Below are 21,674 nucleotides of genomic sequence, written 5' to 3' on the forward strand. Positions count from 1 at the left end.
CTCCTTGAGTTCTCTCCAGCGCTGGAAAGCTGATCTGATATTTACACAGGTCCTACTTCTTGCCTTATTGCCTTAAGCCTTCGTTTGTTCCGCAGACGTTTTCCTCTTTTGTTTATTATCCGCCATCTCTATCTTTCTGTCGCTCGGCTCGCTAATATCCGTCGTGTGCACTGAACGCTCTCTCCTCCACATCATGAGTAGACACGCCCCTTACTGCTGATTGGCTACAAGTTTGTTTTGCTACTCGGCCCGAATCAGTTTTCTAAAGCGTTTTTGAAAAATCGCTTACCCCACCTTTAATGGTCTTGAAATTAGTTTGCCAAGTTCTATCTGCATTTTTTTCATGTTTCTGCTGATGTTCCAGGTTTTTATGTATCTATGTCAGATATACTGTATATACATAATCTATTTTTCCACCCCTAAATTGTGTGAAATGGGGTAAAAATGTCTATAGATGCAGCACAAAGACATTGTTGTAACATTGTCCCAGTCTAGACCTGCCAGACAAAACACTGCAGAAGTTGCAGAACATTGTTTTTTTGTGTTTTTTCATTCACAAACTGAATGCAAAAATATCTTTGAAATGATGCTGTGAATCATTGAAAGTTTATTACTGTGCTAAGGTTGAGTAGTTTAACTGTTTATGGAGCTTATGGACTTTGTTTAGTCAGATTTTCAGTCTACAGTTTCTTGTTAGTTATTTTAGTTAACCAGCACAGACAAGATGATAGTCACTAAGACCTTGTAAAACAAAAGTTGCTGAAATTGAAAAGTAATTTTTGTATTTTTGTCAGATAAAAGCTGTACTTTTCATACTTGTTTAGTATTCAGTCAAATTTCTAAATAATTATCCCAATTAGAACGTAATCTGAAAAGTGGGTTTATTTCAGGAATAAAATTTTTATGCTGATAAAAGCATAAATTTCATTATATCTGGTACAGAGAAACTTACTATGCAATATTATGCAGTTATGTAGCCTTGTGTTTTTTTTGTTTTTTTTTTATTGTAGGCACAATACATGAGGCACACATGTAAAATGTGTAAAAAAAAATATGCTCTTCAACACAAAGATGCTCAATTACTAAATAACATAAATAATTTACAATGATAAGATGAGAAATGTTCGTGTTTGGCGACATAACACGAGTTCATAGGGACGGAGGAATTAAAAAAAAAGCAGCTATAAACTACACTTCCCATGATTCATTAAGGCAGGAACTCCCGCTATCAGCCAATCATCAGTCAGTATTCCAGCACATGGCCGTCTAGGTCAACTGGACACGAGTTCGCGCTGCTAAGCAAAACATTAGTCTTTTATATAGTCATGACGAAGCCTGATACCAGACAGTTGTCTTGTGCAGTATTATTCCACATTTAGCATTTCTCAACACCCTGATCGGCAGAATATCCTCAGGTAGGTTTTGCTGAAGTAGTCTGGTGTTACAGTGTGTTGTTCGGGTTTAACTGGTTTCCGTGTTATCTAGTGACTAATTCCAGCTGTGAACAATCCGCCGCAGATTCGTCATTTCTGCAAACATGTACAACATATGTCCATTACAATTAAACGTTCTCACTACGCGATGTTGGTATCATTTGTAAAAGTAAAAATAAGTGATTTCATAATAAGGTCTTAAAAGCCTGGTCGTTTCGTAATTCGAGCTCGTCCAAAAGAAGTGCAGTCATTTGCCTTTGTTGCGGACAATCTGATTGAGCTAATTCCTTGAGAATTGCTTGAAATGGGTGGTCCTTGATTTCCAAAGCATTAACAATTTTTTTCTGTTATATTACAATGGGTTGGGCTTGTGTTAACTTGTGCCTTATGCTCACAAGCTTACTATTATGGAACGCAATAGCCTACTTCATAAATTGCCATTCATTGAAGACACCGTGCATTTGTCAATAATTTGAAGGAAATAAGAATAATATTGTGAGACATGTCAGCTTCACATTTCCTTTGCAACCTTTTAATGCTGAAATTCTATGTAACATGAGAAACATTATAAATGAGGGACTCATGCATAACTATTACAAAAGGTGAAAACATTTACTGATGCTCAAGAAGGCCAGGCAATGCATTAAGAGACGGGGGGTGTAAACTTTTGAACAGGATGATGATGTGTAAATTCTTCTCATTTTGTTTAACGATAATATGTTTTCATTTAGTACTGGACTTCAGAAGCTACATAAACACTTACATGTTTCCCAGAAGACAAAAGATCATCCAATTAAAAAAGTTTACACCCCCGTCTATTATTTTCGGTTTAATATTAAATATTTAAGAGTAATTTTTGAAATGTTTTAAATGTAATCAAATGTTCCACAATTGAGAGCGATATGTCTATTCTATTCTATTTATTATGGTAATTTTAGTCATGTTTTATTGAATTTATTTAAACAAAATTTGCAGGATACGTATAAGAGCTGTATTTTTAAAGGTTCTTTTTTTATTTGAATTATTGGAGTAATTTTGACAGGTTTTATTGAATTAATCAAAGTCTTCATGATTCTAATTATTATGGTAATTTTTCTAATATTTCATTGAATTAATTTAATCAAAACTTGCATGATACATATAATAGCTGTATTTTATATAGATTCTTTTTGTTTTAATTATTAGGGTAATTTTAGAGTAATTATAGTAATTTAATCAAAGTGCAATTTCAGAAATCACTGCTATTTCTATTCTGTTCTAATTTCAATTCTCTTTGAAGATCAGAATTCTATTTGTCTTTTAGCTCAATTCTCAAAATAACAGGATACAGTAGAAAATATGCATGCGGGTACTTACAAATGACCTTTAAGTCCTTAAGCAATTTAAAGTTGCAATATGTGCATATGTAAATAACAGTCCAAGATACATAATTGCATATTTATTCATTTGGCAGATTCTGTATGCGCATTCGGTGAATTCAAGTTATACATTTTCACAGGTTTCTGCAATTGCATAAGTATCTCTTTATGGCACTGCATAAATAATGTGTTATTTTTAGATTTTTAGATTTGCTGTCAAACGATTAATCGCATTCAAGATAAAAGTTTTTGTTCACGTAATATATTATGTGTGTGTACTGTGTATATTTATTTTGTATATATTAATACACACACATGCATGTGTATTAGATATATTTAAGGAAAATGTTATGTTTATATATTCAATATATATATATATATATATGTGTATATGTGTGACCCTGGAGCACAAAAGCAGTCTTAAGTCGCTGGGGTATATTTGTAGCAATAGCCAAAAATACATTGTATGGGTCAAAATGATTGATTTTTCTTTTATGCCAAAAATCATTAGGATATTAAGTAAAGATCATGTTCCATGAAGATATTTTGTAAATTTCCTACTGTAAATATATTAAAACTCAATTTTTGATTAGTAATATGCATTGCTAAGAACTTCATTTGGACAACTTTAAAGGCGTTTTCTTAATATTTTGATTTTTTTTGCACCCTCAGATTCCAGATTTTCAAATAGTTGTATCTTGGCTAAATATTGTCCTATCATAACAAACCATACATCAATGGAGAGCTTATTTATTCAGCTTTCAGATGATGTATAAATCTCAATTTCGAAAAATTGACCCTTACGACTGGTTTTGTGGTCCAGGGTCACATATGTATTTTCAACATATATACTGTATGTGTATGTATTTATATATACATGACAAATATACACAGTACACACATATATTGTGTAAACCAAAACTTTTATTTTGGATGTGATTAATCGCGATGAACCATTTGACACCACTAATCTGTATTATATCTTTCAGCACCTCAGATCATAAAGTCACCATCAGCTGTCCATCATGTCCATGTTCAGCACCGGTATCCTGGTCCTTACGTCTCCGTTACACGTCCTCCCTCTCCGCATCGCGCCTGTCCTCACGTCTGCCGCCCAGGTGGTCGAGCGCACACTTTACGTCCATCTCCACCCCGGCCTCAACCTGGGCACAGGTGGGCAGGTGCGGCCCGCCTACATCCCGCCCGTGGTGGATCTCTGCACTCTCATCTCCTGCCTTTACAGCAACGCCGCTGACATTTGTGCGCACCTTGACGTCAGAGTGCTGCTCAGTAACGTCCGCACCCAATCTGCGGTGTTGAGTGGAAACAACGGCCCTTTTTCCACCCCGCAGACGCTGTCCCACTCGCCAGAAGTAGTGCTCACAGACTTCCCCATCCAGGATTCAGGCCAGTCCTCGCTGGTCACCCAGTGCTTGCAGAAGTACGCGGGTCACTGCTACGTCTGCAAACCGAGTCTCTCATCTGTGCTTTTGTACCCGCGACTAAAAGAGGTTGAGGAAGATGATGATGATAGAAGAGGAAGAGGTGCACAATTAAAACCTTTAGAGACGTTCAGTGATGTGGTGGTTGGCGGCACTTTTGACCGTCTGCATGGCGCCCACAAGACCCTGCTGAATATTTCCTGTCTGATGGCCAACAGACGCTTTGTCATTGGTGTGTGTGACCAGGAACTACTAAAAAGTAAGTGGAGACCCTCTAGAAATCTTTAAAGAAATAGTTTGCCCAAAAACTAAAATTTGGCCATTCAAGATGTAGATGATTGTGTTTCTTCATTGAAACAGATTTGGAGAAATGTAGCATTAAGCCTCGTACACACCGGGACGATTATCTCGCGCGCTTATCGCCGACGTTTTTCGACGCGTCTTTTGTGTTCATACCCAAGTGATTTTCGCAGGCGATGAGCCGAGTGAACGTGCAAATTCACTCCCTGACATTAGATGGCGCTTAATGAAAAATACCCCGGTACACATTTAATCCTATTTGATCTGCAATTCCTCTCCATAACAACTCCCTCTTATCGAGATTTTCGTAGTCGCTGTCGCGTTTGTCATAAAGCCCTTTGTATGAAGGTAGAATGACGTCAAAAAGATTTGCATATGCAGGGTAAGAGTTGTGGAAGTGTACATAAGACTGTAAGCGTAAATTAAATTTGCATGCGCAAGAGAAGACTAAACTTTAATAATACTTTTTTTAATTTAATACTTTAATAAATATGTCTTTAATAATGTCTAAATATATATCCAAATACAAGTAACTAATTATGTGGGAATCCAAAGTTCCCATTCTACCTTCATACCTTTGTGTTCAGACACCAATGAGACCAGCAGCATCTTGCCTCGATGCATCTTCTTGGTCTACTTACTTCCTCTTTGTCGTTAGGTATCAATGTGTGCTCGGCAAGACCGTTTTGTGCTTGAGCGCCACCAAGTCGTGTTTTACTGTAACTTCAGCAGCTCCAGGCACGTGAACAAAAGCGGCAATCTCATTGGTCGGCCAGTTTTTAAAGCGTCGCGTCAAACCAAAAAAACGAGTTTGAGGCGTTTTTTAAAAAATTACGCTTTTACGCCTCGCGTTTTGCGCGTCGGTGTACACACTCACATTGGCGCCCTTTGTTTAGTCAGGAGTCGTTAAAGGGGTCATATGATGCTGCTAAAAATAACATTATTTTGTGTATTTGGTGTAATGAAATGTGTTTATGCGGTTTAAAGTAAAAAAAACGCTTTTACGCCTCGCGTTTTGCGCGTCGGTGTACACACTCACATTGGCGCCCTTTGTTTAGTCACGAGGCGTTAAACATCGGCGATAAATCGTGCGTGATATTCGTCCCGGTGTGAACAAGCCTTTACGTTACTTGCTCACCAATGGATGCTCTGCAGTGAATGGGTGCCGTCAGAATGAGAGTCCAAACAGCTGATAAAAACAATAATCCACAAGTAATCCACACCACTCCAGTCCATCAATTAACATCTTGAGAAACAGAAAGATGCATGTTTGTAAGAAACAATCTATCATTAATGCATTTTGCTCGTATTTTAGCCAGAAGCAATAGTTTGAAGTTAAAAACGTCTTAATGATAGATTTGTTTCTTACAAACATGAAGCTTTTCGCTTTAAGACATTAATTGATGGACTTGGAGTGGTGTGGATTCTGACTCATTCTGACGGCACCCATTCACTGCAGAGCAGCCACTGGTGAGCAAGTGATGGAATGCTACATTTCTCCAAAAAGGCTCTAAAAAGGCTTTATGAGTTTGTCTACTTGGTTATTTGGTATCTGGATGAATATCTAGTAAGGTTTGAGATGTTTTGCCACCATTGTTATCAAGTGATAAACCACTTGAAAATGTGACAATACAGTTTGGCCCGGGAAAAATGGCTAATTTTGTAGTGCATTCTTAAATGTGTCCTGCTTTTTGTATAGATAAGGTCTTGAATGAGTTGATAGAGCCGTACGATCAGCGTGTGCAGAAGCTCCAGGACTTTCTGAACGATGTAAAACCATCGCTCAAGTACGAAATCGTTCCTCTCTCCGACCCCTTCGGCCCCTCTGTAAGCGACCCTGAGCTGCAGTGCATTGTGGTCAGCGAGGAGACGAGGAAAGGGGGTGAAGCTGTCAACAGGAAGCGTGTGGAAAATGTGAGAACGTTATTGGTTGTTATCCAGTGCCTATAAAAGGCACTGTATCGTTAGACCAGAGAACCACAACCTTGATCTACAGTAGCTCAAAATGTATTTTTTGATAATAAAACAAATATACACTACTGTTCTAAAGTTTAGGGTCAGTAAGACTTTTTTTAAGAAATTAAGACTTTTATTTAGCATGTATGCATTAAATTGATCAAAAGTGACTGTAAATACATTTATAATGTTACAAAAATTGTAGAAATGCTGTTCTATTGAACTTTTTATACATTAAAGAACGAAAAAAATGTATCATGGTTTCACAAAAATATAAAGTTTTCAGCATTGATAATCAGAAATGTTTCTTGAGCATCAAACTAGCATATTAGAATGATTTCTGAAGAAGCATGTGACACTGAAGACTGGAGTAATTATGCTGAAAATTCAGCTTTGCATCACAAGAATAAATTATATCTTAAAATATATTAAAATAGAAAACAGTTATTTAAAATTGTAATAAGGTTTCATAATATTACAGTTTTTGTTGTATTTTTGATCAAATAAATGCAGCCTTAGTGAGCATAAAAGACTTGTTTAGAAACCTACCAGCCCCAAACTTTTGAATGGTAGTGTATAATATAATAATTATATCATTTGAATTTATTCATTATAAAGCTTATATCTGAAAGTCTTTGGCTCTGGCAGTTTAATGTGCATTTATTGTCACCCCTCAAATGTTTAATCCTCAGTAAGTCATAAACTAGAAATCTGTGAACTTTGAACTTGATTATCCACGTGAATTCAGTGTGCTTGTGACCATAGTGACCCCAGTGCGTTTGGACTTTGCTGCTGCCTACGTTTCACTGTTATTTGATCATTAATTTGCTTATAGTATGTGATTAAGTGATGTTTTCTGTGCAGGGATTGGCTGAACTGGTTTTGTACGAGATCCAGCTGTTGAAAGACGCCCATCATGCTGACATCGAGGAGGAGAAGATCAGTTCCTCCAGCCTGAGAACAAGATTGCTGGGCACGCTGCTCAAACCTCCATCTGTACGAACATCCTGCTCACTTGTTCATATTCACTAGCATCACATAATGCACTTCATCTATTGATCAATGCATCATGCATTAGTCCAAAACTGTTATATTTATGCATTTTAAACATTACTGGAGCATTTAACTATGTGTTATTGGAAAGAGGACTTGGTTAATAGTGTGTTTTTATTCAGGATGAATTGTTACATAGATGAAGTCTCATGTATAAAAAACTTTTGTTAAACAAAAAGCCTGACAGAACTTGTCCTGTGTCTTCCAGACATTCATTTAAAGAGACATGGCATTGTGACTGCTGTGTAATTTAATGAAGGCCATTTAGTCATGTGCATGTTGATCATGTGATGCATGATTTAGCTCAGCTGCTATTGCTTTTATCTATTGTCGTTCCTTTCAGAGATTATATATTTATTCATATAAAGTACCATTCATCATGATTTTTTAAATGTTTTAAAGAGGTCTCTTCTGCTCAACAAGGCTGTGTTTGTTTGATCAAAAATACAATAAAAACAGTAATATTGTGAAATATTATTACGATTTAATATAACTGTTTCCTATATGAATATATATTAAAATATCATTTATTCCTGTGATGTAAAGCTGAATTTTCAGCATCATTACTCCAGTCTTCAGTGTCACATGATCCTTCAGAAATCATTCTAATATGCCGATTTGCTGCTCAAGAAACATTTCGTATTATTATCATATATTTGTGGAAATCTTACTGACCCCAAACTTTAAAATCTTATAAATAATGCTAATTTTATCGTATGTGATGTTATATATTGTAGCGTTTCACTTAGCATTAACATTGATGTAGTTTCACAAAAGATTCAAGTTATTGATTATTACTTTGATTTCATCCACATAAAGGTAAAGCTCTTGGTATTGGTTTAATTTGCTGTTCTTGTGTTTGCAGCCGCAGCCGGATCTTCCTCTGGATCTGTATGTGATTGGTCTGACGGGCGGCAGCGGGTCGGGAAAGAGCTCTATAGCGCACAGACTGGAGGCTCTTGGCGCCGTGAGGATTGACTGCGATCAGCTCGGTCACGAGGCTTACCTGCCGGGAACATCCGCTTATCATAAGGTCGTCCAGGAGTTCAGCCCAGGTATGGAGAGGAGACGTTTATAGTCACTGAATGAATCTAGTTTATACTGGAATTCTGCAGTTTTTCCCTACAGAAAATGTGAAAACTGTTTTTTGTTTGCTTCTCTTTTGCTGTCAGATATTCTTAATGAGGATAAGAGCATTAACAGACGAGTACTGGGTGGAAAAGTGTTTGGAAACCAGGTGATTTAACTCAGCAGGTGATTATAATTGAATTCAGAACACTTGATTCAATCCTGTTCGTATTGTATTTGTGTGTGTTTGTTTTCCAGGAGCGTCTGAAAGCTCTGACAGATATCGTGTGGCCGGAGATTGCTCTGCTGGTGAAGAAAAGAATAGAACAAGCAAAAGAACAGGGTGAAGCATTTAGCACTTCCTTCTCATGCTTTTGCTGAGCTTTTTCTGTTTTCATTGCGATTAATTCTCACTTCCTGTTTTCAGGTGAGCGTGTCTGTGTGGTGGATGCGGCCGTGTTGCTCGAGGCGGGATGGACATATCTGGTGCATGAGGTTTGGGTGGCCACCATCCCAGAGGAAGAGGTTCTAAAGCTTTAATATAGACACACAGGGTTTTCTAAAGGTTGAAAAGTTTGAGAGCACATTCTAGGAATCAGATCACCTGTCAGATCCTGCTGATTTGCTGCTCAAGAAACATTTCATATCATCAATGTTGAAAATAGTGCTGCTGCTTATTTTTGTAAAAACTGTGATATATATTTTTGGTGAATATGAAGTTCAAAATAACAGCATGTATTTGAAACATTAATAGATGCCATTACTGTCACTTTTGAGAAATTTAAGGCGTCCTTACGGGATAAGTATTAATATCTTTAAATATATATATTTACTTTCTATTAATACAGGGATTAAAGTGTTCTTCCGTCAGTTCATAAAGACAGTCACTTGCTTCATTCCTGAATGATTCAGCCGTTCGAACGAATCAATTGAATGAATGATTCCATGATAAAATCAGTGACTTGCCGCCACCTGCTGGTGGATTTAGTTTCATTTTTAGCATATAATTTCAGTCAGGAGCGCTTGTCCTCCTAATTTAAAAATTTAGGAGCACCTTCTGATCCATAATCAAAAATTCTGATCAAAATTAGCCTTCCTAATACGAGGTGACATTTGACTCCTTAAAGTGACTTACAGGAGTATTTTCTTTTTACCTTTATAATGGCATCATTTTCATCTGTCAAATTCAAAAATTTATGTTTATAAACTTTTTAAATTTCTATTTAAAACAATAAGTAGAATAAGACATAAGTTACCAATCATATGAAATTAGTATTAATCAATTAATTTATACTACAGAGGTGGCACAGAAGAACACAAAAGTGGCTTGTAGGTACATTTCCAGACGGTTAATGAGGCTCAGAGGTGGCATGAGTGCAATTAAATTCATGTGGAGATTAATGTTTTAAATATACAATTTTGAATACAGAAATATTAAATGATTTAAATAACTGAAATTATACACTAGAAATTAAACTAAATCCGTCAGCAGGTGGCAGCAAGTCACTGATTTTATCACTGAATCATTCATTCAATTGATTTGTTCGAACGGCTGAATCATTCAGGAATTAGTCAAGTGACTCTTTATGAACTGACGGAAATCCGTCATAGTGACAGAAAACTTTAATCCCGGTTAATATATTTAAATGAAAAATTTCACTAGTAGTCAAAGACTAAGACAATATTAGGATATTCTAGCTGTGTTACCTCTCTTTTGGTCTCAGGCAGTGAAGCGTATAGTCCAGCGTGACGGTGTGAAGGAGGAAGACGCCTTGAGGAGACTGAAGAGCCAGTGGCTGAATGCAAAGCTGATAGAACATGCTAACGTAGTGCTGTGCACACTGTGGGAACCTGACGTTACTCAGCGACAGGTACACACACACCAGATCAGGAATGTGCTTTATTAACCTCAAAACATGCGGCTAATCATTGATGCATGTGTGTTTCCTCAGGTGTTGAAAGCCTGGACTCTATTACAGCAGAGGATTCAGAAGAGACTAGAAGAAATCAGACCTTCACCCTGAGACGGACTTCAATATGAATACAACCGGATTTCAGCGTTTTCAGAATTTAGTGAAATAGTTTAGTGACGGTTTCCTTAGTTGATCATTTCAGAAACAAACAAGAAATCATTTACCATTTGTTGCATCAAACATTTGTAACCTTCATAAACAAATGAGCCAGTATCAGTTCTTATGTTCGTGGCTCTTCTAATGTGGTGGAAGAGGTTTGGGACGGAAAACACCTTGAGCACTTTTAATAGACCTGCAATATGCGGTTTACCATTTTTTTTTGTGCCTGTTGTCAGAAATGTCATACTTGGTTGTCACACTGCCATTTATGTATTTTTGCAAACGCAGTTTTCAGTGTAAAAGGCTTTGATCTTGATCTTAGTGTAGATTATGCTTATTCTCAAAGAGAGATGGTTATTAATCTATATTGTGCCTCCTGAAGACCAAAGTTTAAAATGAATGTCAGTTTAACCCATAATAGACCAACTGGTCAGTGATCTAATGCAAATTCACAAAATGACTTTTGATGTCATTGTGATCAACTGTTTTAAGTTACCAATTAAAAATTATTTAATAAATTAAAACTTTTTTTTTAAATTCAAATAAAACTTTAATAAATGTAATCTTTATATACACACACATGCATGTACAACAAATTAAACTCTTAAAAACTACTTTGTCTTAAATTAAGCAGAATCAAACCATGCCCAGGCTCAGTAGAAAAACGCAATGCTCCGTCTCAATTAGTAAATGATGGCTAAAACTTTACACCAGGGAAAAGTGATAGAAATTGAACTTGAAACTATAACGTGACTGTGGAGTAAATTGTGATTTAAAAACCAACAATAGAACAATTCAGAAATAATGAATTACAACTGCTTCTAGTGACGTCAAACATGTGGATAGTTTGAAAGTACTTTTGTTTCACCATAATTTTTGCACATGGTTCCTAACGTTCGCTTAAAAAAATCCTGTTTTCTAAATTAAACCATGCCCAGGTTCAGTAGAAAAACGCAATGCTCCGTCTCAATTAGTAAATGATGGCTAAAACTTTACACCAGGGAAAAGTGATAGAAATTGAACTTGAAACTATAACGTGACTGTGGAGTAAATTGTGATTTAAAAACCAACAATAGAACAATTCAGAAATAATGAATTACAACCGCTTCTAGTGACGTTAAACATGTGGATAGTTTGAAAGTACTTTTGTTTCACCATAATTTTTGCACATGGTTCCTAAAGTTCGCTTAAAAAAATCCTGTTTTCTTCAAGCTTAACATTGTAGAGTTGGTGTTCTAGAGTTGCACGGTGAGTCTGGCAGAGCACAGCGCCTGTCCCAGACTGTTGGATGCACAGCATTTGTAGATCCCAGAATCCCCTGGTTGCACTTGAGCAAGGGTGAGTGTGCATGTGCCGTTCTGATCAGAATTCATCTGAACTCGTCCGTTTTTCTCCAGCGGCGCTTCATCAAACAGCCAAAGCACTTCAGGGTCAGGATATCCTGCAAACATTAGTCATTTCAGTGAATTATGGTCCAATCACGAACTTCTTGAAAACATGCTCATGTTTGGATGCAGTAGTTTGTAGTTTAATTCCCGGTATCCGCCAAACCCAGACTCGCCCATCAGACTGACAGAGGTACCTTGTATTGTACAGGCCAGGTGCACGGTGGCTCCACAGCCCTCAGTGAGGTCATGCAGGGCTTGATGGAAACGTGGTTCACTCCGCAACTGATTTTCCAGAGATGCCACAGCTTGCTCGGCCTCTTTCCCCAGAGCATTCGCTGAAAATACAGTTACAGAGACACCATGAGAGGACAAATGAATCATCCTCAGGTAGTTGCAGGGGAAAGTCACTTTTGTGCCAAGCCAAACATAATTGCAAAAGTAATGTATAATGGCTTTGAACACTTCATTTGTTGGACAAACAGGTACTCATGCATCTTACCATCTACAGAAATGGGAGACGGCTGTCCATCAGATTTGCTCCAGCGAGCCATCCTTGTTAGTGCAAGCAGGGCTTTACCAGCTTTCTGCAAGACAGAACCGATATGTACACGATTTGCAGTTTACCAAAGAGGTAAAAAAGCAATCCTGATGACAGCCTTCAGGAACTTCCATCAGTGAAAACCATCAGGCATCTTTATACTAAATCGGCTGAAGGCGAATAGCCTCCTAATTTCCATACCTTCCATTTCTGTCGGGCCAGGAACCTTCTCATCTTCTCTTTATTTAGGGATTTGGTTGATCTGGAGTTTGAGTCGTCAAATAAGGCTATCCAGGGATGAGCTAATGCTTTCTCACAGGATAATCTTGTTCTAGGAGAGTAAAAATGAAATAAAACATTCTACACATAGAATAGAATAGAATATGATGCTTAAATAACTTGCAGTCTACTTGCATTTTGCATGACTGTGGACTGAAAATGGTCAGTTAATTAAAAACAAGACTCCAATGAACATTATAAATCAAAGTTATTACAGCTAACTAAACCATTTAAAAAAAAAAAAAAAAGCTAGTTGATATTAAATTACATTTCAGCTAAAACGGAAATTTAAATAAAAACTACAGACATAATAAAAATTAAAACAAAAAAATATGAATAAACATTAGTTCTGGGCAACGATTAATCACAAATAATCGCATCCAAAACAAACGTTTTTGTGAACAATGTGTGTGTGCGGTGTATATTTGTTATGTATATATAAATACACACACATGACTGTATATATCTAAGAATGATGTTATGTTTATATATGAAATATATTTATATATCATATAAATTATATGAACAAATATACACGTAAATATTTTCAAAATATATACTCTATGTGCGTCTATATATACACACAATACACACACATTATAAACAAAAATGTTATTCTGGATGCAATTAATCGTTGCCCAGCACTAATAAAAACTGTAATGGTATTATGTGAATTATACTAAAATACCATTGTTACAGATCATTAGCAGAATATAGTAAAACATGCATGATGTGACCATGCTAATTTTGAGTCGCATTCCTTCGTTCACCTCTTATCCTTCCTCAGCAGGCCGCTGATGAAATCTTTGGCCTCATCGGTGATATCACCAAAACTCTCAGGATCAAACTCCCATTGCGCTGCAGTAACCAGAGCTAAGGTTTCGGCATCACTGTTTCCCTGGAATGGAGACTCGCCACTCAGCCTGGGAAACAGTGAAAAATAAATTACATCGAGCAAAAACGCACATATTAGTCGACAGAAATCGAAGTGCATCCATAACCTGCTTCACTCAGAACCCTTACAGTATGTAGCAGATGACACCGATGCTCCACATGTCGGTGGCCAGATCTACAGGCTCATAATTAACAACCTCTGGGGCCACAAACTCTGGAGTCCCGTGCAAGACCATCAGACGTTTACCATGCTCTGAAAAGGCCAAAAAAAAAAAAAAAATATATATATATATAAATAAATGTATACAAAAAAATTAATGTCTACATATTTTATTCTATACTCTATAAATTTGATATAAATGTATATAAAATGTGCATTAAGAGTCATCCGTATGAAAAGCGAGTTTTGTATTTTATATATAAAGCTGGACAGTTTTCAGTGTTAATTTGTTGAAAGTTAATCCAACGGGATTTAGTCCTGTTTATATACTGAAATTCCAAGATATAATATCAATTCTCAAGTTATCAGCAGTACAAAATAAATATGCACAATTTTAACAGGTTTTGTCCTAAATTAGACAAGACATATATTCAAATATGCCCTTACTACCAGAGTTTGATCAACATTTCTACATGAATCCATGTAAAGGCAGTTCAGAGTATTCTAAACGCATGTTAGAAATGTATTGCTGAAAACATGTTACACCGACTGTGAACTATGTACTACTTTACTTTAAGTTATTTAGCAGACGCTTTTATCCAAAGCGACTTACAAATAAGAAAAAGTAATTAAAACTAAAAGCTAAAACTCTATAAATACTAATATATATATATATATATATATAGTACTGAACTGTGGAGTTAAACAGCTAACAGACAGTTTTTTTTGTGTTCAGGATTTTTAGGGCGGGTCTGAAATCACGTCTCGATGACGCACTGGAGCCACTGAGCATGGCCCCTCCCCTAACACTATAATAACTAGAGCGCATTAGAATCAGTGGTTTGCAAGCTAGCTATGCCTGCGTCACGTAAATGCATATTTCCTGACAGACAGCAAAAGGTCTGGGATTGGAAACCTTGACCGCTTTAAATGGCCAAAGACCACTCAAAAGGCCATATGATTGACAGGTAAAGCAACCAATCACGTTTCATTGTGTCCCGCGCCATGTTTAGGGACAGACCTGGTGTGTAAACTCTTGGACTTTTTTTTTGCGATTTCTTCTAAAATATGCATGTTTAAACAGCAAAAAAAAAAAAATTTAATTGGAGTGAATTATCAGCAACTTCCATGCCTTTCACCGAATCAAATCACTCCCCTGTAGCTAAAATATATGTTTCTCATCTCCTGTAATAATTATAATAGATCAATAGACCTTTTCCAGAAGGATGTTGTTTCAAAACCAAATGTAATTGCATATTGGAGTAAATTTGTGAGTGATGTTGACTGGACAAAAGTCTGGCTTCTGCCCAATCGATATCTCAAATAATGTGAAAGTATCCTTTAAGCTTCTCCACAGAATATACCCTGATAAACATTATTTAAAGGGGTCATATGATGCGATTTCAAGTTTTCCTTTCTCTTTGGAGTGTTACAAGCTGATTGTGCATAGATAAGATCCCTGAAGTTGCAAAGACTGTCAACATATTCTGTTACACCAAATACACAAAATAATTCTTTTAAAAAGCATCATATGACCCCTTTAATTAAATTTAAAAAAAGATATAGATGTTAGCTGTAGCTTTTGCAAGCATAAGCCGGAGACAGCTGTTCATTTATTTTGGCACTACCCTTATGTGTCTTTCCTGGCGGAATGTACTTGACTTTATTGTTGGAAATGTTGATGGAGATTTTATTTTACAGTGGAAAGATGTTCTTTTAGGCATTACTGTAAACTCCAAAGATAAACAGACCTGCACTTATTTTATAATTTTTTTTTATTTTAATGGCTAAATTTCATATCCAAAAATGTAAATTTTCAGGTAAAAAAAAAAAACGCTTTATAGCATTTAAAAATGAAGTGAAATATATTGAATCTATATTACCCTCGAAGAAACAAAAAGCTATCCGAATTTTGGAAGCATGTACACTTTTTAATGTATTCCTATAATTGTCTATATCTCCCCCTAGCATTCCATATTTTTGTATTGTTATTGTTACTGTATGGATTGTTTAATTCGGTACAATTAATTAAAAAAAAAAATTTGGAAGTTTATTTTTTTTTATTAATGCCAAGATACCAAAAATAAAAGCACAGAAAATATCAACATTGCATACAAAGAGGTGACATTACATGCAAAACACTGTTTATACATGTACAGTATATAACAACAAAAAAAACGAAAGCTTTAACAAAATGGATTAAAAAGATTAAATAAATTAACTTTTAAAAGCTTTAAAATTCTTGGATGAAATATACTAGTCAACATTTGAATGTGATCAGAACCTTTCATCAAAGTTGTCCTAAAACCAAAATGCATTTTTGTCTTAGGACAACTTTGATGAACTTTTTTGATCCACTTCAAATGTTGACTACTGTAATTGAACCTCTTTTTTTAAAAGATAATAATTAAAGGATTTTGATGAGTGAATTTACTGTGGTGAATATGAAATTTCGCAAGTAGTAATGCACAGTGTTGGGGGTAATGCATTACAAGTAACGCGACTTACGTAATCAGATTACTTTTTTCAAGTAACTAGTAAAGTAACGCATTACTTTTTAATTTACAAGAGAATATTGTTTATGTCTATGGCGAATCACGCAGGCACTGGGCTACTCCGCAGCGGTTCCTACCAGAACCAGTCTAAAATAATCCGAGTATAAACACTTATTATAGGTGTACCGTAGTGATTCAGGATAAGCCAAAAACACGGTTTGGAAAATGGATTAATGTTGTACTCGCTCACTATATAAATTTTGTAAATTTCGAAAAGGAAAAAAAAAAAAAAAAAGTTACAGAATGCAGCTTTAAATTAAAGGTCATTTAAAAAAAATATAAAAAAAAAATACATAAAGGTGCATTAAGCAATATTTTAAAAAACTATTTTGACCACAGTGTCGGACCGAGTCCCAAAACACACTTGCAGCCAATCATAGACATGTTCAGCCAATTTCACTTGCAGAAAGTTTTTACTTCCGCTGCTGAGAAACCCGGAAATGTGAAAAAGGTCCATTTAACTACTTAATTATTTCGTCTCGTTAAAAATGTCTACAAATTTATGAAACTGATCCGAGATAAAGTAAAAACCATAGACGCTGGTTCAATGGTTAGTTGCGGAAATTTCGACACGTTTCTTCTTCTACGTTTTTATGGTGGTTGGCAAACCAGCTTTAGGTGCATATACCGCCACCTACTAGGATGGAGTGTGGAGCATTGATGTTAAAGGAAAAACTAAAAAGCTAAAGAAAGAAGAGAAAACAAAAACCTAATAATTCTCTAAATCCTGTTCATTAATTTTGTGTCTTTGAGATACTTAAATAGTATGTGAAACATGTCTATAGTTGCATCTTTATTTAACAATATCTGTAGTGAGATCTGATTAATTCCTGTATGAAGTGCTTCTGTAAATTGTAATCTTTCATTCTCATATCCTTTACATTTTACTAAAATATGTTCAACTGTTTCAGGAAGATCACATTTAACACAAAGTCCAGATTCATGTTGTCCTATTATATATAATGACTGATTTAGTGCAGCGTGTCCAATTCTAAGACGAGATATTATGCTGAATTCCTTTCTATTCCCAAAAATTCTCCTCATTTCCAACTATTTTTTGAATATTATATAAATGTCGTCCTTTATTATCACCATCCCATTTACTTTGCCACATATCTTTTAATGTTTTTTTAATTAGCCCTTTTATTTCTAATTTACTCATTGGATCATTAAACTCTGTTTAATGTTTTAGCCCTTTTATTTCTAATTTACTCATTGGATCATTAAACTCTGTCTGGATGTTTTTTGTTTTTTTTTGCTATTTGATCCACCAGTTCATTTCCTTCTATTCCTGTATGTGCAGGTGTCCATATAAAAGAGATTTCGAAACTGTTCTGACGTAATGAAGCCCCGTTTACTGAAATCACGTGACTTTGGCCGTTTGATACGCGCTCCGAACCACTGTTTCATTCACAAAAAGTTTCGAAGCGTCATCCACCACTCCGGAGCAGAAGGTGGCGGTAATGCATCTATTTACGTTGGTTGCCAGCCGCTGTTAAAAACCAAGAAGAAGAAGCAGTGCTTCGAAAGCGCCCGTCACTAACGGATATTAGCTGATCGACTACAGATAAAGAGAGATGGCAGATAAAGAAAAAGAGGAAAATATCGGAGGAACAAAGCATTAAAAAGAAGGGTTACGACCAGGCAAGAGGTAAGACCCGCGTAAATATCGGAGCAGCTTTCCAGCGGTGGAGAGAGCTCAAGGAGCTGGAATCGGACGCCGAGGTTGCCTGGTTTCTTCTTGATAGGCGAGTAACTTTGTTTTGCTTTGTTTCACACAACTTATCCGTGTTGGCTTTTGCTTGAATATGCTTGTGTATCATCTTCGCATGTTTGTTCATTTGCAATTTTATTGTCGTTCGCTTCAGCTATGATAAAGACACATTGGTTTCCACACCTTATAAGCATTGAGCGTGTAAAACGCGCCGTTTCATTTTTTATTACCCTTTTTATTGATTGCTATAATCTCTCGCTATAATTGGCCTTAATGCTGCATCCACGATAAAAGCTGTCAGTATAAAGGCCAATTCACACCGTACGGACAAACGCCAACAAACAAGTCTGTTAGAGTTTGTTGGATCAGTGTGTTACCCTTATCGGCGTTTGTTTTCACCTGACTGAACATGTTTAATCGGCGTTTGTTGGGTCGTGGAATGTCTGAACGGTCTGATATGATTTTCCAACAAACGACAACAAACTCTGACGTAATCTGACCTGGCCACGAACCGTTGCCATGACGATGCGCATACTTCCCTTAAAGCGAGCTTCACCCGCGGCCTTTCTTTTTATTCGCCGTTTTTTTAGGCTTAGAATGACACGCAAATACATTAATAGTACAATTTTGATTGTGGTTACGGGATCATCAACCCCCCAGTGGCAATTTTGAGTTTCAGGCATAAACTGGAAAAATGTATAGAAACATTTTCATTAAGACGCTGCTAGAAAAATTTTACAACTAACTAAAACACAACAAATGACAAATAGCACTGAATTATGCGTGAAATTAAGTAGATGAACTGAAATGGTATTTCCTTGCAAGACGTACTTCAATAATCTTCATTTTATTTATGGCATTTAAATATTTTTTATAATTGTGGCGATTGGTAATTACATAGTGTAGTCCCCCCCCCCCCAGAAAAAATAAGTTTTGCCTTATTTGCTTATTGCAACTTTTGTTTTCTCATTTTTGTTTATTAAGGGTGTGTGGTGGGCATCTTTTGCAAGACAAATCCAGTGCGTCTTTGAGAAAGAGAGGAAGACCCCGGAAATCAACATTTGCATCTGCACCACAAACTGAGGTATGTAGGGTATGTACATTCAGGTAAATTGCGACACTTTTTGCCATTGCGGTGGGAAAGAGTCCTAATTATCAGGAAATAACCTGTAAAAATTAATACTACACCAGTACAATGGATGGTTTGTTGGGTCAGTCAACCGATGCCAAAGATTACTCATGTTTTTTTACGGTAACTAGTCAACCTGTTAGTTTTAAATGCATTTGGTTTACACTGCATCTGATACAACATACTAATCTCAAACATAAATTGTCATAGAAGATTCTGAGGGATTCACCTCAGCCCAGTTGGGACACCCAGTCAGACACTGAATCCGTGCCTAGTCCAGAAGCCCAGTCCACAAACGTTGAGGTCCTTGGGATCTGCTATGACCTCCCTCCCCTATGGCCATATCAACCAGTAAGTGCTCACATATTATGCGAGTTTCTCCACTATTACAGTGCTTTCCAATGCAGCACTTTTTTGAAATTCATTGATCTTAGTTATTTTATTTCTCCTCACTATTTATTCTGCAAATAATTAAGCTCCAATTATAACACTTCACAATTTTTTGTAGTTATTTTCAGCCATATATGTGCCGTTTTAGAGTTCATAACCTCATTTTAAAGTTTATTTCCTATTTTTATTTGATATTTTTGCCAGAAATTCAACTAAAGACTTACTAACTAACAATATGGTCATTCCTATTTTGGTAAAATCTTGTTAAATTAAAGCTAATTGATCTCATTTGACTTTAATTAGGAATTAATTTGATTGAATTTGAATTGCAAACTTGATTTAAAACTGTGAAATTGACAGGCTAATTAGATGAGCCACATACAAATTTTAAAAATGATTAACATACAACACCTGTGACTGCTCATCATTGGAAATTTATGTTAAATATCAAGTTTTGGCAACCATACACAACTGTATTCTGCATTATAACTTTTCATGTGTCACCATTTTCTGCCATGTAGGATAAACAAGCACAGCCTGAACGACTAATAGAGGATAGATTTGACCCAGATGTCAGCGTGGGTTACACTGAGGAACAAAACAGTATGATGGAGCAGAGTTCATCTTCAAGCACAACTACAGAGGAAGACAGCGCAGTGCACTACGAGGAAAGAAAGGTTGGTCAAAATGGACAGTTGAGTAAAGATCTGACCTATTGGAATTAATGTATGCTGGACACTTGTCAGCCGCCTTTCCTTCAATATTCACTCCAACTCATCCGGGGTAATTAGTCTATGAAAATATTTAAGCATTTAATAAGCCTTTAGATCAGATGTTTTTAGGATCAGCAATTCAGTCAAAGGAGTCTAAACTGCTCACTGATTATTTTCTCTCTTGTAGGATGAATTCACACAGACTGCCCTGCGATTGGAGGAACGTTTAAACACCATGAGATCTTTGTCTGATGCCGCATCTGATCCCATTTCAATGACAAGAGGAATAGTAAATCAGAAGGAAAGAAAATGGGCGGTCAACAAATCCAGTTTGACAGGACTGTTCAGAACCTGCCATCAGTGTGGAGAGCCGGTTCTGGAATTTAAAACTTTAACATCCGGGAGTCTGATTCGGATTCAGTGGGAATGCTCAAAGGGACATCTCATGTGGCTCTTTCCCAACCACAACCCAACATGACACACACAGACTGAAACCAGACGGGGATGAATGTACAGCAGTATATCTAGATTTATTAAAATGTGAATATAAAAGAAATAAAGTTTCTACTTTGGAATTACAAAATTGAGGAATTTTTTTCGTACTTCGACTCAAATTGTTTGACTCGCTCTGGGGAAAAAAAAGCAGCACTTAAAATGAATCACTCACCCAGTTTGCAGGCCAATCCAAAGTCAATGATCTTGATGAGCGTTCCAGCACGGTTCACACAGACGATGTTCTCCGGCTTCAGGTCGAGGTGGACGATGTGTTTGCTTTGGATATACTGGATTCCTTCCAGGATCTGACGCATGTAGTTCACACTGTTGGGTTCTGTGTGCTCGAAGTTCTCATCTACTATCCGTTCAAACAACTCACCACCTGCAATACTGCAATGAGGCAGAACAATTACAGGTTAGAAATGCATGTTGGTTTCATTTTTATACAAAAGTTTTGATTTAAAAGCTTAAAGTGATATTTATTTTAACTTGCCAAAAAAGTTTTAAATTTTTGGTGGGTAAAGAACTTGTAGTTAGACCACCTTGAAATTTAAAGGGCTCATATGATGTTGCTAAAAAGAACATTATTTTGTGTATTTGGTGTAATGAAATGTGTTTATGCGGTTTAAGGTTCAAAAAACACATTTTCCCACATACTGTACATTGTTTCTCCTCTATGCCCCGCCTTTCTGAAACGCGTCGATTTTTACAAAGCTCATCGGTCTGAAAAGCGAGGT

At 36.3% G+C, this 21,674-nt stretch overlaps 2 protein-coding genes across 5 annotated transcripts in view; one reads left to right on the forward strand and one right to left on the reverse strand.

Moving 5' to 3' along the window:
* Nucleotides 1-1,326: 1,326 nt before the first annotated feature.
* coasy (CoA synthase) lies at nucleotides 1,327-11,871 on the forward strand. Of its 2 annotated transcripts, none has more exons than XM_016458769.1 (10): nucleotides 1,327-1,415; nucleotides 3,781-4,492; nucleotides 6,233-6,447; nucleotides 7,354-7,485; nucleotides 8,408-8,597; nucleotides 8,715-8,779; nucleotides 8,869-8,953; nucleotides 9,038-9,135; nucleotides 10,335-10,481; nucleotides 10,563-11,871. In XM_016458769.1, the coding sequence occupies exons 2-10, from the start codon at nucleotides 3,817-3,819 to the stop codon at nucleotides 10,632-10,634; spliced, it is 1,680 nt and encodes a 559-aa protein (XP_016314255.1). In that variant the 5' UTR covers nucleotides 1,327-1,415; nucleotides 3,781-3,816; the 3' UTR covers nucleotides 10,635-11,871. The 2 variants fall into 2 exon arrangements, with proteins under 2 accessions (XP_016314255.1, XP_016314256.1); XM_016458770.1 differs by having other exon boundaries at nucleotides 1,347-1,415; nucleotides 3,789-4,492.
* The window catches only part of LOC107667166 (myosin light chain kinase, smooth muscle-like), a 16,170-nt gene continuing 5,954 nt past the window's right edge, over nucleotides 11,459-21,674 (reverse strand). For all 3 annotated transcript variants that reach the window (XM_016458763.1, XM_016458764.1, XM_016458762.1), the window contains 7 exons: nucleotides 21,110-21,327; nucleotides 13,911-14,034; nucleotides 13,658-13,810; nucleotides 12,810-12,939; nucleotides 12,570-12,654; nucleotides 12,265-12,405; nucleotides 11,459-12,123 (listed from right to left, as the gene is read on the reverse strand). In XM_016458763.1, coding sequence (XP_016314249.1) covers nucleotides 11,918-12,123; nucleotides 12,265-12,405; nucleotides 12,570-12,654; nucleotides 12,810-12,939; nucleotides 13,658-13,810; nucleotides 13,911-14,034; nucleotides 21,110-21,327 — 1,057 coding nt within the window. In that variant the 3' untranslated portion in view covers nucleotides 11,459-11,917. The remainder of the gene's footprint in view (nucleotides 12,124-12,264; nucleotides 12,406-12,569; nucleotides 12,655-12,809; nucleotides 12,940-13,657; nucleotides 13,811-13,910; nucleotides 14,035-21,109; nucleotides 21,328-21,674) is intronic.

Source organism: Sinocyclocheilus anshuiensis, unplaced genomic scaffold, assembly GCF_001515605.1.
Source record: "Sinocyclocheilus anshuiensis isolate Anshui unplaced genomic scaffold, SAMN03320099.WGS_v1.1 scaffold415, whole genome shotgun sequence".
Taxonomy (NCBI): domain Eukaryota; kingdom Metazoa; phylum Chordata; class Actinopteri; order Cypriniformes; family Cyprinidae; genus Sinocyclocheilus; species Sinocyclocheilus anshuiensis.